Source organism: Stegastes partitus, unplaced genomic scaffold, assembly GCF_000690725.1.
Source record: "Stegastes partitus isolate 25-593 unplaced genomic scaffold, Stegastes_partitus-1.0.2 Scaffold1480, whole genome shotgun sequence".
NCBI classification, from domain to species: domain Eukaryota; kingdom Metazoa; phylum Chordata; class Actinopteri; family Pomacentridae; genus Stegastes; species Stegastes partitus.
Genome location: NW_007579211.1, coordinates 1 through 18,103, shown reverse-complemented (window position 1 = coordinate 18,103; position 18,103 = coordinate 1). Strand labels below are relative to the sequence as shown.

General features: G+C 43.5%; 1 protein-coding gene across 1 annotated transcript; it reads right to left on the bottom strand.

Moving 5' to 3' along the window:
• Positions 1-2,193: 2,193 nt before the first annotated feature.
• On the bottom strand, positions 2,194-16,207 carry gpr37b (G protein-coupled receptor 37b). Its single transcript, XM_008299911.1, has 2 exons — positions 15,101-16,207; positions 2,194-3,012 (listed from the first exon to the last, which is right to left on the bottom strand). Exons 1-2 carry the CDS (start codon positions 16,157-16,159, stop codon positions 2,194-2,196), a joined length of 1,878 nt encoding a protein of 625 aa, XP_008298133.1. The 5' UTR covers positions 16,160-16,207.
• Between the last annotated feature and the right edge of the window lie 1,896 nt (positions 16,208-18,103).

The following is an 18,103-nucleotide window of genomic DNA, read 5'->3' as shown; positions in this document are numbered from 1 at the left end:
AGCAGAACCCGGCCGCTAACATGAACTTCAACTCGACAGCATCTTTCCTGTAGCTAGCAGGCTAGTTGGGCAGACATGCTAACAATTCCACCACATGCTACTGAAAACAAGCACTGTCTTACACCACTGAGCTTGTGTTTTTTGGTTTGCCTTTTTATTTTCCTCATCTAACGTGAGTTTATATGCTGAGTAGCTAACAGGAAGTGATTCAAAGCTCGACAGACCTGCTGTGCCTAGTTACGGTTGCTAAACAGCGATTGGACGATCGCTGCTCAAAGGAGGAGTTTAGTGAGTCAGTTGCGGTTTTTCGCTGTAAACGGTAGCACTTTGTTTTACAGTTCAGAAATAAATAAAAATAAATAACCTGTAAATAAATTACAAAAATAAAACAGCTGCTTTGTATTTAATATGAACTTTGCAATGGTTATTGGTACAAATATATAATTTCTTGTATATTTACAAGCAGTATTTACAATGTAAATATGCAGTAATGGCACTTTTTAAAATAGTAAGCTAATATTATGGTTTAATAATCAAGTGATTGATATTTATTGCCCTCTTAATATGTTACATAATAGAACTAAGTACCAGTCATTATATTTCTGTACCAATGTTATGATAAAATGTGAATACTACTTTATTATTGCATCTACTGAACTGTACAATGCTCCTTCAAAGTAAAAGTATTTTCAGTGACCTGGTGATTGCTGTACTGTAAAACAAAGTGCCACCATACTTTTGTCAAACAACACTCAGTGCAAATAAAGACAAAGATTTAGGCGATGTCTCTCTCTCAGCTTGTGTGGCAACTCAGTGAAACTCTTCCAAGGATTTTTTTTTTTCTATCTTTCATCTCCATGTACTCAAGAGTCACTGCAATCCGCCTTCTTGACCCGAAACAAAGTACGCAGCTCAGTTCCTTGTGATTCTAAGTCGAACCCATGGATTTGTTGTTTACAGCGCATTCATCATAAGAGCACCAAAGAAAGTGTACAGTATATATACAGCCCAAAGTGTAAGGCGAAACATGATACAACAGTGTAGTGCAGATACGTTTACCTCAGTCCAGTCCATGCTGAGTCCGTCCCTTTCAATTATAATCCACGGTGTTATGTTCCATTAGTCTCCGCTCTATTCATATTCACTCCGTTCAATTTAATCTGTAGTGTTTCATTCGATTCCATTCCGCTTCATTCGCCTCTAATTTGATTTCAATTCCAAAACATTTGAATTCCGCTCGTGTCCGTGTTTGTTTTACTCTGAGACCAGCCCAGTGATGTTTCAGTCAACTGGATATTCTTCAATATACAGTGTCAAATATTGTTGTGTACATTTGGATTCTCCGATGCAGTCTCCTCTCCGTGTTTACCTTTTGCAAACTGTCATTTCCACTGAGATGCCCTGCGCAAGTTTAATTATCAAAAGCCACAATCCCACATGTGCACCAATGTATGAACTGCACATTTACAGTTGATGTAGTCTGTAAACTTAGTCTTGTACGTCTATAGGCAGTGTGAGCCTACGTGTTTAGCTGGATGCTGTTTCTGAGTTGTTATTATACAAGGTGCTATGATTAGTTCGTCCCTAAAATTTCAACAGTGACGCATTTGGAAGGTGATTGAAATTGATTCCTTCCCCCGTAAGCCATACGGTACAGTGTTTGTCAAGGTAGCCAAATACATTTATCATCTAAAACTGCTGACAAACTGCTCTTATTCAGACATTCTGTACAATTATACATAATATTACCTTTTTAGAATCAGGTTAATTTCTTTACATCATGTCTTTTGAGGAACCAGGCATCAGACAGGTTAAGAGGCCATCCCAACTGCCCAAAGGTATTTAGGCGTACAAGGCCTACACAGGAGAGGTTTGTACGTTTTAAAGGTTTCAGGCAGGATTGCTAAAAACATGTACTGACCCTGTTTTAAGAGCACCCCAGGGCATGAGTGAAAAGGAGATTTTGCTTTCTGTTAGCTGTCCTGGAAAACAAGGGTTACTGTAAAGTTGAAAGTTGAGGATGTAGGACCACTGGCTGAAAGTGATTATTTCGTGTCCAACTTCATTCATGCACCCATTTAAAAATGTGAGTGGACTAGGTAAGGCAAATCTCTCCTAGTCAAGTCTGAGAACCACTAGCCACAGGCAGATGGCAGGCTAGTGAAATCTCCTTCCCTGATGAGGAATGTCAGTTTAGCAGTTGGAGCCGGCAGGTGTGTAGTTACTGAGCTCCCTGCGGATGGTGCTGAACGGCGACAGCTCCAGCTCGGTAGTGCACTCGTGTTCGTTATCGTCGCTGGCCGTGGCCGAGGAGGGAGCGTGATTACAGCAGCAGCAGCAACAGCAGCAGTCCAGGAAGGCCCTGCCCAGAGGGCGGCACAGGAGGAGCAGCAGTGCTGGTGTCACGGCGGCCCGACAGAAGAGCAACAGCTGGGAGAGAAGATGGAGGACGGACATGGTGTGCTCGGGCACACCAGCCGCCATGTAGGCCGAGACTATGTTGCAGATGTTTTCGGGCACCACGCATGCTCCGTAGACGATCGCCAGCGCCACAACGGTGCAGTTCATCTGGCTCTCCAACCGGATCTGCTTCTTGTTGCTGCGCACGCTGGCCTGCTCCGCACGTCGGATCTTACGCGCCGTCACCAGTGAGCACCCGATGGTGAACAGGGTGGGGAGGCAAAAGTAGCAGCCAAAGCACCACCACAGCCGAGCACCCTCGTAGGTCAGGCCCAGCACATAGAGCATGTCAGGAAGTGAGGTGGATATCCTGATAATGCAGCGTTCAACAGGGGGCTCGTCTGGGATTCCCGTGTCCTCCGCCACCAGCTGTCGGATGAGAAGCTCTGGAAGGGCCAAGAGGAGGGCGCCGATCCAGATGACTGCCAGCTTAGCGGTGGTAGATGTGCAGTTCTCAATCATCTCGTAGTACATCTGGACGTTGGTGGCGGCACGGAAGCGGTCGATGCACAGAGCGCACAGGGTGAAGGTGGTGACACCCAGAGAGGCCACCTGAGCAAACAAACAAAGAGAATGTCATAAACATCTTTCTTCAAAATGTAAGTCATTGGGTACACTGAACGTAGAGGCATTGGTCTGGGTGACTTGAAGGCTTTACTTGATTGAGTCATGTTGCCTTGTCAACCCTGTCTCCACAAAGTTCTGTTTCTATCCAGCTAAACTGCATTCTCAGTGATATATTGAAACATACTTTTTCTGCTATGATGTTGTTGGAAAGGCTTCAAGTGCCACAAAGTCCACATAAGGAGGAAGGATGGAGGCTTAAGTTGACACAGGACTTTCACCCACATAACCAAGGTATGTGTCCTATGTGGGGCCATTTATTTTCACTTGTTTCTTTCATTGCTTTTTTGTTTCACCACCAAAACTACATGGTTGGATTTAGGAAAAATCACACTTTGGTTAGCATGTTCATAATGATAGCAACATGATGGAAGTCTGATTACATTTAGGCACCAAACATATCTAGTTGGGTTAAAATATGACCCTTTCACAACATGTTTGAAGCTTTTCCTCCTTTTTTGGGTTACCAGGGTAGCAAGTCCCATCCCATCCAACATATGTTGGGTTGGATAAAATAAAACCAACGGAATCTGGCTCAAAATATGAGTCCCCCAAGAAGTAATTGAGAATGCAGTTTAGTTATGTAGAGAGGTGATTTTGTGGACACAGGGTTGCCTCAAGAATACTTTCCATATCTTGAAACTCTATGCATCAGCTCACAATTGTAGAGGAGAATAATAGAGGAAAAGTGCTGAGAGCTTGAGCTAACAGCAGTTTTGTTAAAATGATAATCTACAATAATTTCAACAGGCAGACGGGCTGATCTGCATGCAATTCCAGTTTTGCTGTAATCAAGACTGTCAGGCTATCAACCAATGACAAAATTATCTCATATATACAAAATGTTATCTTTCATAATCTTAAAGGCTGCCAGTAAATGTAAACAAGTAGATTCTTCTGCATCACACACAAACAAATGCCTTTCTACCAGCTGTCAAGTCCGCCGGCACAGAACACACGAGCAGCACGACAAACAGTAGCGGTGTTGGCCGTTAGGTGCAGCCGACACTGGTGCAATTATGAGCAGTGGAGCAACAGAAGCACAGTGGAAGGCTCTAAGCTGCCATTACCACTCTGTAGCATCCCTGAATGTGAGTGTGTGTTTGGAAGACAGAACGAACCCACCCACCAAACGAGTGAGAGGCTGGATTTAAAGCGACTGCATTCGCTCATTTAAATGTATTTACACACCTTCTGTTCGATGGCAATCCTACCAATTAACAAACTTCCTAAACGTCCCGCTATTGTCCTCTTAATTTCTCACTCACAGTCTTTGTGTAGCCGCTAATTACCTGGCATTTCAACCTCGTTCTCGATGTAAAACGTCGACAAATTGTCAGAGCGTGCAAATATTCTGAGCATCTGAAAGCATCTGTTGGATTAACCGGCATTTTGGCAGAGTGGGAACCCTACCATATATTCCTCTGCAGCTGGAGAGCGTGTGTGTGCACTTCTGTCCTGACATGAACCAAATCTGCACTGATCCTTCCCATCCTCCATCCTGTCTCACCTCGTTTACCGTTTCTTCCTCTGGCTTATCTTCCCCCCTCTTTCTTCTTCTCCTCTCCTCACCCTCTGTTCCTCTTCATCCACCCCTCCTTCCTTTCCTCCCTTCATATCAAATTTAATTACAACAGCCAGCTTCCCAGATGGCCCCAGTGAGCCATGGTTTTAGTGCTGTAAACACATACTTTCTGGACAGATATAGATGTACACACACTTAAAGATGCTCTGCGTATGTCGGCCTGACACGCACACACACATACACACAGAGACACACACTGACCCTGATTCACATGGAGGTCCTAACCAGGCTAATGAAGGGCGACCATACGGAACTGCGAAGGGTAAGCGGGGTAGACAAACCACCCACAGCCTCCAGCAACTGAACAGTAACTGGAATCAATGTGACTTGGACCACGTGGAGGTTTATTACCTGTTGTCACGCCACAGTCCTGCAATCGTAGTGAATTGCATTAAAATAAAGCCAAAGCAGAACAATAGTCCCTCATTATTTAGTATTAAGTGTTGTTCAGGATATTGTAGCCGTGCTTGTTTCTGTAAGTGGTTTATTCAAACTCTGGATGGATTAATCCACTCTGTGATTTGGGCGGGTATCAGAATGTCATTGCACTTGGCAGATGTCATCTTACAGTTAGTGCTGTATATTTTTATTCTGCACTCTTGTGTGTTTTGCATAATATGCATGAAGAGATGAGCGTCAGCCTGGAGTTGAAGTTTACCTCTCTATGGAAACAGCATAACCATGGCTAGACGTAGGGAGAACTCAGAAATGTCTTCTGTGCAAGTTCACACAGTTCTAATGTCATAAATCCTTAAAAAGAAAATACAACATTTGAATTTCTTTGATTATCAATCTTACAAGAATGGAAAAGTCTAGTAATCTACATAAACAACATTTCTCCAACATGTGTTACCAACACTTCAAAAAGCAAAAAGACAAGGTGTGTCTACATGCTACAGTTATTTTACAGCTTACATTTTGAATTTGTTTCCACGTTTGTGTGTAGTGTAAACACAGCCTGCAGTTCAGCCGAGTTTATACACAAAAGTTCCTGAATTTTTATCATATAACAAAGGAGGTTGTAGCTGAGACACTGGTGGCTTCTCTTAGAATTTTTAGGCTTTTTTCAGATTTTAGTTGGAGGTAATAATGTATTTTTGGCAAATTTTAAAACGAAACACGCTAAATAATGTGATTTTTAGGTCAGATTCGGTTAAGTTTCCTGACAAAACAGCAAGTCACAGACGAGCAGCTCAAGGACCATCAGACGTACCCACAGACTGTTTCTGCTTTTACAGTTTCTGGCTCTGACAAATGGTATAATTTTGCCATATTTTTTTTTAAAGCTACCATGCCTTTCAAACCTGCTGACATGTTTTGGGGTTCAGCGAGTTAAGTACAACTTTAACAGTCTCAAAATACGAACAAAAAAAAGCAAACCTGCCACATGTTGCCGGAGTAGAGACACCAAAAACTCTTCTCACTTCATTCTGTGACTCACCCATCAGTGTAGATACCACTCACTGAAATTGCTGTCTGCTGTTGTGCCACAGCACTCTGCTGTGTACACACTGTAAGGCTGCATGTTCAGCACAGAATGTCACATTTTAATGCAGAACAACGAGGTGTTTTTGACAGCTTTTGATCAGAAACAGATCTAGCATTATAGCGCCAGCATTTGCAATTAAAATGCCTTAATTTGGCCATGTTGACTGGCCCTTCTTCCCTTGAAAACAAGGCCGTTTTTCTTTATTTTAATAGTTAATGAAGCCTCATATCAAATATTATGTGTGACCCACTTCTGACATACACAAATACCCATCCGGTGCACATGGACAGGTGCTTGCACACGGTGAATATTTCATGGCTTGAACAACAGGGCTGGAATGGCTTTAAAGGCTGTCATGGAGGAGCAGGAAACCCAGCTTTGATCAGCGTGTCAGGGCGGAGAGCGAGGGCCGGATGAACAAGTCTGGCTTTGTACTGGAGGGGAGATGAGAGAAAGAGTCCAAGAGTCATGACTGGTGAGGGGGGGCGAAGCTGTGTGTCTGTTTGTTTGTGGATGAGGGTTATGCAGATGAGAGAATGAGAAACAGAAACAGAAGAAGAATGGAACAGAAAGTAATTGGTGAGTGGAAGAAACAAAGAAATGAGAGCGTGAGAGCAGAACAACAGAAAGGAAACACATGAGTGAGTTAGAGATGGTCCGAAGTGACAGGAGGAGAGAAATAAGCCGTGACATCTTCAGAATGATTAACAATGTTAATGTGGCATTTCTTCCTTGACCCTGTCATGTTCGCTTCACCTGCAGGCAAGAAAACAGGGCTGCTGGCCTCGGGGCTGGAAACCTTACAATTTATTTTAAACATTAATGCAATAATCTGGGGAAAACCCAAAGTAAACAAGACAGATTTTCTACTTTTTGTGAGTTTCTATGCCTCTCATCTCTCCTTGAATAGAAAGGTTCATGCATATTTACTTTATTTCCAAGAGTTTCAAGGAAAGATTGAACACACACTTTTTTTCTGTTCTATAAATAAAAAGCTAAAGCCAGTGGTCGGTTAGATTAGTTCTGTATAAAGACTGGAAATAGGTAGAAATGACCATCCAGAGCTCACTAATTGTCATGTTATAGGTTTGTTTATTTAAAAACAATACCTTTTATGAGGTACTATGTGCCTGGCCAAGACACTGTTTCCACATAACCCCTCGTAAAACCATAATGCGTTGCTTTTAAATGCGGTTTTTGATGTGTAGCCGTTTCCCCTATTTCCTGTCGATATTCTAAACTGAGCTAAGTTTAACTTACGTACAAGTGTTATCGATCTTTGGATCTAAATCTACATATGTGTAACGCATTCATTTCATATTACTGTGTGTACTATTTCCTCTGACTCCCTCATGGTGTCAGGTAAAATGTCACAATGTACCACCAAAGTCCCACTTTATATCCTCTCTTTCTTCTCAACCTTGGACTTCAAGAACTCAGAATAAAAAAAAACATGAAAAGGCCTTTCATCCACAACACATGTTTTTTTTAAGTCCTGGCAGTCTATCTGTGCAGCAGGTGAGAAAGACATTTTCCCCCGGTGCTGTTTCTAATAACGGCCCATTAACTTGCTGATTAAAGGTCCTGTGAGCTGGTGGCACAAAGGCCTGCATTATTAATTGGGCCTTAACAAGAACTGGTGGAGCATGTGCGGCCATACTGTGACTGCAGACACTGTCAGGGGTAATGGGTGTTATCAGGTGATGAATGGGCTAATGTCGCACCACAATAACGCGTCGACGCAACCCAGCACGTACACACCGGTCTCATAGTGAAGAGCCAGGGAGACAAAGGGTTATTCCAGCTAGCAGTACTATTTTCTAGGCTGAGTGTGTGACCCAGTGTAGGCTCCAGCAGACCATAACTCTAACCAGAGGAGACCCAGCCACTGACAGCCACCATCCATCAGCTGGGCTGCATGTCCAACAGAGACAGTGGAGTGATGAGGGCGAGAATGCAAAGCCACTTGTGGGTGTGTGTGTGTCTGCAAGTGTCCACATTTATGCAGAATTATTGACATTTCTGCTGGGTGCATGGTGCATATATGCTGATTTGATTGTGTTGGCATATATGGGGTTATATCAGACAGGCAAAATCTATTCTTGTGATGTGAAAGATTCCTCTCTTCTCATCTCGAAGCATAAAACTTTGTCAGGCTGTAGCTTCCTATCTCTTTGTTGCAGCATACTGTATTGTTGTCTTTTCCACTCTCGCCTGATAAAAACACTCTCAGCACACATTCCACTTAATGTTCAAAGCTTTCAACTATATCTTGTGATCTAACTCAGTGGATGTTGCTCGGTTGTCATGGAGATGGTTTAGTTATTATCAAATGGCATAAGTAGGGGATTTTGCTCACGTGATGACTACAATTTTGATTCTGTGATTAAAAACAGACGTAATTGGACATTTTGACAGACACATTTATTCTATTTCCTGCGTTAGATGAGATCAATACCATTCTCGTATGTACATGCACAAAGATCCATAGAATTCACACGTAAGTACAATAAGTGCTCCTGTCCCGTCTTTAATTAAATTAACAGCAACAACGCTGTTATTCATTGCTTTTCTGCCTCAGTCTGTCCCAGTGTGCGTCTGAGGCAGTTTCTTCCGGACGATAAATTTCTCTTCCATTAAATTATATCCTGACCTGTGGCAGATTTCCCCCGGACATTAAAAAAAAATTCATTCAGCTCTGAGTGTACAGTGGCCGCTGGAAAAGTCCCGTTCCAGGTCATTGATTCCTGCCTGGAAGTGTTACGTTGGAGGCGATACAAACCACAATAGCTTTCATATTCTTCTCTGCTCTGGCTACACGCTGACCTGCTGCATGCTGATCCGATATCTTTTCCATCTCGCCACCAAACTTACAATGCTAATCATCCGATGAATATTTCATATTTACATGGATAATTATCAATTTGGTTAATTGCATCCAACAGCAATCCCAATCTTCGCCTCGTGCTGTTGTGTGATCTTGTCTCGACATACAAAACACCATATCTACTCATCCATGGACAAAGAGCTGACTGAATGGACTCACCATCATGCATAATGTAGAGCCTGCTAATTACATACTCTGAATAATTTACATATATTTCAATTAACCGCCATTCACGTGCCTAATAGGCAGGCTGAGAAGGAAGAGGGCACGAGATCTAGTGTGTTTGTGTACTTAATTTGTGTTGCTGCTGCACTGTATGAGCGCATTCAGTATGTAAGGACTATTGTGTCTGTGCCCGAATGCTTTCATATGTGTGTGTGTGCCTTCCCCCTGAGGCTTGCTTCTAATCACAGATAGCTGATGCAGAGAGAGGCAGAGACTGGGGTGAGAGAGGGGAGAAGAGCCGCGGGCAGTGATCAGTGGAGGGAAGGCCATCCCACCCATCTGGGAATCAGCACACCCCACTGACTTTGTACATGTGTGTGTGTGTGTACAAGCGAGATACCTAACTAGATATTATGATTAAAAAAGACATCAGGATTGGTGCATATATTCATATTTTCTTCATAGTAGAAGATTCTACCCACAAAGGCTCAGCGATAGTAATTATGTTGGGTCATTGGGGAAGTTATCATTTTGGAACACCAGATTGAAAACCATAATTGCATCTGGGCTCCTCTGGTCCGGCGAAATGGCCTCATATTCCTGGACAGAGCAACCGAATTTGTGATTCTGATTTAGTTACTCGAGAGTGTGTTTCTGTGTGTGCTGGAACAGCCAATGTGGACATGTCAAGCTGATGTATGTCCTGCCATTACCACCAATTTCAGCACTATACACCGGTCTACCGCTGGCCCTCTGTGGTTCCATGCTGCCCTGTTCTCTTTCCCCTCTTTCTTTCTACCAATCTATAGCTCTCTCCCTTTCCTCGGCCTCTTTCCTGCGCTGCTTCAATAGTCTGTTTCTCTCTCTCTGCCTTCCTAAAGCCCACTGTACCATAGCAGAGACAGCCTACAGCTGCTGACTGCAGGGCATTGTACAGCACACACACAGTGGAGGCCAGATGTATGACGCACAAGCTGGAGGATATTGACCCTATAGATTGTTATAAACTGATTATAACAAGACAATTTAAATAAAATCTTACTTGGAGGTTCAGCCATTTCATTACACTCTTGTAGCCTCGCTCAGCAAGCGTTGATATAAAACACTGAAAGATCCTTTGTAGTGAAAATCCATTTTTATTGTGTTTTGTAGTTATTATAAACTGAGAGGTTTAAAGTAAAAGCAAGATGTTTACTTCTGCCGTTCCTCAAGTCCCATGACAACTCGATAGCCTCCCAGCTTCACAGGCCAGCCAGAATCTTACTGAACTCCTACGTTCTAACTAATGAACCAATAGTCTGCATATTCCTGCCGCCTCACTGCCCGCTGCTTGTGAAGTGAGCCATTCTAAAACAGCAGCTGCTTTACAATCCAACTGGTTTACTTTCTAGAGCTTTATCCGCTAAAAATGCCTCATCCACGAGCAAAGCACGCTAAATGTTCTGCTGCTGGATGCAAGAGTGAACACAAGAGTCTTCATGCACTCCCAGCATTTGAGACCTAGAGGACTACTTTGATTATTGACGACAATGTCCCAACAACAATAGGAAAATCCTTAGTGTTGCTGCGTTATCTATCTAATGTGGCTAATGCTGTTATTAGTTTGGATCGCATGCCCACAGGTCAGAGCTTTGTGGAAATTGTAAAGCTGAGAGACTTTCAGTAAGAAACTTTAGGATCCATCTGAAACCGATAAACGAGGACTGGGTGACTTGGCTGGCCCTGTTTTCATGCCACCTGCTTGGCTTCAGTTAAAAATTAACTATGCAAGTGTTTAAATCTGTTTGCTTCTCTCCTGCTCTCTGTGCTCACATATGCGTTATTGTAACACAGCTGAATTCACGATAGAGCAGCTCTCTTTGACATATCTCTACTGTTTCTGCTTACAAACAGAAGAACATATAATAGTACAATATACTGATTGAAACGCCCATCAAGACTACATGTTTACAGCCACTTCAGAGCCATTTTCTAGCTGCTGCTCTACTGCTGCTAAAGTACTGATAAAAAAAAGCAACAGATGTGTTGAGAATTTAACATGTCCATGCAAAATGGTCGATCAGAGGGAATGTTCAAAGTGCTGCAAAGTTCTGGTCTCACTCGTACTTTTTAGATAAAAACTTAAAGACACATTCTGGGAACATGTTGGACTTTCATTATTTGCTGAAAAGGAGCAAAATATGGGACCTAGTACTCTATTATCGGATAAAAAACAACATATTTTTGCAGATACACTATCAATCAGAACAAACCTTAAAGGCTCAAATCACACAGCACATACATTATGGCTACATTCACATTGGAAATGAAAGTCTAACATTAGCAAGAATGCATCTTTAGAGACTGCTATATATATATATGTACCACGACAACGGTTGCCAATTAGCTGTAGAAGTGTGAACGCAGCCATATCTGTCGACTTATAGGAGTGATCATTAGGCTGTTAGCAGATACTAAACGACTGTGAATGCAGGTTTTGACTTTGTTCACATACACATACAACTAAATCTACATTTTCTATATATATTAACACATCAGATGTCTCACTTTGTAGCATTACCATTATAATCTTCTAAACAACTGTGTTCTGTGTAAAGAAAAAAAAAAGAAAAAGTAATGCTCTATTGCTTGGCAAAGATTCACAAACAATTATTACTTCTGTTAGATCTCAAATCATGTAATTGCTTTTTCAGATAACAACTCATAAGCATCTCTTTATTCGGGGTTAATGAGACAACAAGTTTTTAAAATCACTGTGATACAGCAGCATAGTTTTGAATGAACCTTGACAAATGACACATTTCCCCCTCTGGCTTCTGAAATGCTTACTGCGCTGCTTATTTGTTATTTTAGACTGGTTTCAAGTTTTTTTTACTCTCATCAACTGCCAGGTGCAAAAACCCAATTATTACCCATTAGTTTTGCCTGAATTTGCCGCTCTGTGTATCGCTGCCAGGAGGGGTCGTCTGAAAGTTAACGGCACCATGAAACGGGGAGCGTATCTGAAATAATGCAGGCTGGCACTCGCCTACATTTTTATTTTGTGCAGCATTCTTACAATTTCCCCGCTGTGTTTGCTCACATCTCGCACCAAAAAATTGCTTTCTCTTTGAGGTTTGGAGAATTCCACACTCCACTAAACACTGAATAAAACAAGGTTTACTGAAGGCAGCACCATGGGAGGCTTCTCTTTGAGCTCACGCACACACCTGAAGTTGGGTTCTCATGTCTGTCTGTCGTGTGTGTGTGTGTGTGACTGAGTATGTGTGTCTTTATTTCAAATGTTAATGTCCCCTGTGACTCAATTTGGGTTAAGTGGGGAACGAAGTCGCTCCATAGGGTGAACCATGTGTGTGTGTGTGTTTCCCTGAATGTTCCACAGGGAGCGTGGAGCCCCCCGGCTGCATTACTCACGGCCTGTTTTGACACATGCATGAGCACACGCGTAGACACACAGCAGAAAGCAGTGTGAACACAGACGGGACCCTGTGCACATGTCCTGATAGATATGTACTATAAAATGCATCCTCGCATGGAACGGTAAACACACAGAGACAGCACTCTGGATTAAAAATAGCCAACTGGTCTGTGGCCTGGAAGTGTGTTAGTCAGGTTATTAAATAATATCCTGTGGTCCTCGGGTAGCTCGTATGCAATAACACAGGGAGGAGGCCTGTTTCTCTCTGATCCCCCAATAATTAAAGCACGCAGACTCGCAAGGTGTTTGCAACAACAATAGCACGGCTACAGCAAATGAAAACCCATTATTATACCGTATATTGTCTATGTGACCTATGAGGGAGGTGCAATGCAAAATGTAATCTCTTCTAATTAAGGATGGGGAATAGTAGACTGCTGCAAACAATTGTATGAAACATTCAGTGGGCCTTTCTATAAGTTTCACTCCAACAAACAAACAAAAGGAATATTCACTCAAGCTGCATCTCCCTGAGCTCGCTGGCAGGTCCCGACCCCAAGTTTCTATTTCTATATAGCTGTCGTGTCTGTGGCATCATTCTTTACCCAAGAGGCTGCATGCCTGCATTTCAAAAGACCAGAGAAAAGCATTGTTTGGTTGTGGATATAAAAGTCTATTTCACACTAAAATGACAAGCTTCTCCCACACAGCTCTAGAAATTGATCTGCGTCTGCTTATGGAGATGTTTTTTTGAAAGACGCTGTCTGGTAACAATCAAGTTTTTCAGCTTGTTAACTTGTCCATATGGTGTTTTTTTTCTATGCTGGAAGACAAACCATGAGTGAAATAATCAGTCAATGCCAAGGCTGGGCATTTCCACCTTTAACCCTATTCAGGACTTTCATGTTGTCATACGTAGAAGGTCTTTCAGGGTCCACTGGACCCCAAGAAAGAATCTGTGCAAAATATTTGTTGGCGTTTTTTACAGACTTTTATACTATGTTAAATACATTTTCTGATAAGTTGGTGTATTTTTGGTCCAAAAGACCCCAAAAGTCCTGAATAGGGTTAAACTCCAATAACAAAACCACAAATTCAAATTTCCAGAGGTTCATACAAAACAAACAAAAGGGACCAATCTTGTTAACTTGGATAATTCTTTTTCAAAATCAGTTTCCAGTTATGGCTAAATTAAACCAATATTATAACTTCCCATTGTGCAGCATAGAGTAGTTTTCACAGTGTTTGAGGTGAGCTGGTGTGCTTGAGCTGCAACAAGTGAAGACGTGTGGGTGGAGAGAAACCTGCACACTCTAGAAGGAGCAAAAGTGGAGCATTATGTCCAAGCTATTTAAAGGTAAAAAGGGATTTTTATGAAAAACATCTTCTAAATGTGTAACTTTAATAGACAGAGATGAGTTTTTAGGGGTTTAATCAACAAGCAGAAGGAGGCTTTGAATGTATTTTAAATCAAAGCTCATAATCTTGAATGAGAAATCAAATCAAAATGCAAACTCTTCATGAAGGCAATAACAGCATCCAGTTCACGTGCTCGTATTATCACTCCAGCATTTGTCAGCCCTCCCGGTTTGCAGCTTCTGTAGCGTCTGCAGGGCGGAGGCCAAGTTCACTTCCAGTCACCTGTTCTGGCTCAATGCCTGGATATGCAAGCTGGATAAGGTCAGACTCTCTCTCTCTCACCTGACAATCTAGTCTTCCTTCTTTGGCAGCACGAAACAACATCAAAAATCTCAAACACTACCCACAACGTCATTTGCTGTCAACATCTTTTAACACATTTGTCATCCACTCTCTTTATCCCACCTCGAGATAGAGAGGTTGCAACACCAGCCTCGCAAAACAAGCTTTAAGACCTCTGAGCTAGAAACCCGTTCTACACAAAAGACCTCGCCAGTTAATCTGACACTGGTGTAATTGCAGCAGAGCGCACAAAGGGAAGGTTTGGTGTTTTAGCATCCCTCTGCTGCAACATGGATGTGTGAGAGACAAACAGAAAAGGGGTGTGCATGCATGTGTGCAAATATTACCTGCAGCTTCTTTTTTTTATCAGTTGCAAGTGTCATGAAAGCAGCTGTGTAAGTCAGAGTGAATGGGATACTGTCATACATCCTGGTGTGTATCTGTGTGTGTGTGTGTGTGTGTGTCTTATGCCTGGAGGGCAAGGTGAGACTCTGGTTGCAGCAGGTGTACGAGTGACAAACACTGTTCCCTTGTTACCGGCTGAGGTGACATCTTGTGCACTTTCAGGCCTGTCAGGGTTTTAAAACTGAAATCTCCACATATGCAGGCAACAGGAGTGTAAACGCTTCTTGTCAAGTCTAACATATGATTCCTGTTGACACTTGAGAGGTGTGATCACATTCAGACAAGGCAGATGATACTGATTGAGCCCTTTCGCCATCTATTATCACTGCAGATAGGCATGCAGGGCAACAAACAGTGTAGAATTACCTCCACATAGGGCACCACTTTGCAGGTGAATTCTCCCAGCAGCCAAGACTTGGTGAGTTCGTGGAACACCACCATGGGCAGGCAGAAGAAGATGAGCACAAAATCCCACACGGCCAGATTCGCCAGCAGAGAGTTGGAGATGCTCTTCATGTAGTAGTTCTGGCACACGATGCACAGGATGGCGATGTTGCCCGCGATCCCCACCAGGAAAATCACCCCGGAGACGCACGTGATCGCGTACGCGCCGTAAGTCTCGCTCGTCACCGGGTAGAAGGGGTTCTTGATCTCGTCCCCGAAGTCCTGCGAGCTGGGAGGCGTGATCGGGGTGGCGTCCCACGGGTTCTCCTCTCTGAACGTGAAGAACTCGGGCCTCCTGGTGAAGAGGTCAAAGGGCATGTCGGTGGAAGTGAGCGCCACCGGTTTGGGGATGGGTTCCCACGGCGACTCGTGAGGCTGAGCCAAAACCACGGAGCTTTTGTTCGGCCGGTTTCTCCCCCTCTTCCAGGCTTTCTTCTGCTCGTCTTTTGTGCCTCTCTTGTGCCGGTCGCCCTCCTCTGTCCCCCCTCCTCCTCCTCCGTCTCCCCGGCCCATTGACGAGGGCTTAGCCGCATTGTAGTGTCCACCTGCTGGCGTCCCCGTACTACTGAGAGCGCCATTCAACTTTATCCTCTTATTATGGTGGCGCGTCGGGTCCCAATGAGAGACGGCGTTGGGATCCTCCATGGGTGTCACAGTCCTATTATATTCGCGCTTGTTGTGTCCAACCCGCCTCATTTCTCCTGCAATTACCCTCTTCCAGGGGTGAGTGGAGTTAAGGGTCCCTCTGATAATCGCCTGGAGCTCCGCCGAGGACGCACCTGTGGCGTACCCGGGCAAGAGCGCACGGTCCCGGGCTTTGTTTTGGTGACTCTCTCGCAGTGACCCGTGGAAAGTCCTGCCGGAGTACGCGCTGCTGTTGCTGTCCGCTTTAGTTCGAACTTCGCCATAATTTCTCAGAGATAACAACACATGTGCGTGGGCTAGTAACACAAATAACGTCCTGGGCGGCAGAATCTGCATGATCCAAGAAAAAAAAAAGAAAACGATCGAGCGCAATTTATTTTTTAAATCCTCACCAGTGCATCCCCAGACCTCTGTGGCAGCGCGGGGGGATACTCTTCCATTCAGTCAACACCCATGTTGGAAAGATCTCAGAGAGGGAGAGCGCAGGGATTCAATGAAATCGCTCCATTCGTGAGCTCTGGAAACTTGTAGGAGATATCCCAGCGTCTCCTTGTGCACCGCTGCAGCTGCAATGATCCCCCCCAAAAAAACCCTTCCTCTCCGTCACTCCCCTTTTTCAAAGTCTTGACATTACCGAGCAGGACAGCGGATCCAGAGAGAAGCATGCAAAGACGGGGAATAGTATCCGATCTGCACAGCATCCAGTTTGCAAAAGAAAAAAAGAAAATCCGATCCTGCGTGTGTGTTGGTGCGTTAGTTCATTGGGTTGGGTCGGCAGCAGCAGCAGCAGCAGCAGCAGCGTCAATGCGGTGCAGTCCGGGTAAAGCCCAGTAGGCTGTGATGCACAGGAGTAGAGAGGAGAGAGAGAGAGAGAGAGAGAGTGAAATAGGAGGGGTGGAAATCGGTCGCTTCTCTCTCTGTATCTCGTCCCCTTCCCTCCTCCTGCGTCCAATGTCTCCCCTCCTTCGCTTTTTTCTCCTCGGGTAGGACCGTGCGCTGGAAGAAAATGGACTCCCCTGGCGGCTAACCCCGATCTGTCACTCCTCATCCATCATGGAGCATCCAGCAGCCCCGGAGCAGACTACGGCTACAGCCCCCCCGGCAGACAAGACTGCCACGCCCGATAGAACGTGCTAATAAATTTATTACACTGTTTTTTTTTATTTTTTTTTAATTTTTACGCACAGGCGACGCTGTGATGTCCACGCTCTTCTGCACAATTTAACCAGACATCATCCGGTCTAATTTGTTTAAAAGGCAAACATGAGCAAAAAATTGCCAGTGGGGGAAAAGATATTGGTGTCAAAAGAAAACCAGCTCTCAAGGAAAACTCTGTAATCATAGATATCTTAATGTGATCAGCTGATCTGAAAAGCTGCATTAATACACTGAGTAGTATTTCCCTCCAAGGCACAGTTTTATTTATGTTAAGAAGGTTAATGTTTTCAGGCTAAGCACTCAACCCAAGATACTTACTGTATATTAATTATTCACAGTTTTATCATTTCACTACTACAGAGTTACCGCTGAACACGTCGTGACCCTTAAAAACAGCCCAACAACACCAAGAGTTTTGAAGTTGGGCCTCCGCAAGTCAGTCAGGTTCTATCTTCTCATCCTCAGTGTGTCGGACTGCGATCGCAACCGACATGTGTTGTCTGAATTGATCTGACCTAACTGTAGAGATATGGGTATTGATTGTAGCTTGTTATGTGTGCAACAATAATGGTTCCACGCCTGAAGTCATTTAAAGGGCCTATCAAACATTTGACTATTAAAAGCACCAAATATAAATACTGTGAGAGGTTGAACTTGCGTAACTGAGATGAAACAGTTCATTCATATAGAGTTTATCGAGACCACCTGCAGTGATCATACATTTTAATTGACCTTTGACCCGACTGTACCTGTTGATCTCTCCATGTCAGTATCTTTCTGTAATTTCTTAAATATTCTCTATTGCAGCTATAGATCAGTGATTCCCAGCCAGCATTAACCCAGCAGGTTCTACTGCAGGAGCTTTACTAAACTTGGAAGGGAAAAAAACAACCTGTTTGCTGTAAAAACTAAACAGAAAGCAAGCAGAGATGTCAAAACAATGCACCAAAAGTGAAGGAAAAACTGTCACAAAGTTTGCTGAAAGTAATGGATGAACAGCTGAAAAAGCTAAAATCAACAGATACATAGTTAGCTCGACAATTTTGATTGATCTAATAGCTTTATAGTTAGCATAAAATGGATAAACATTTGATAACTAAAGGTAATGGATAAACACTTAGA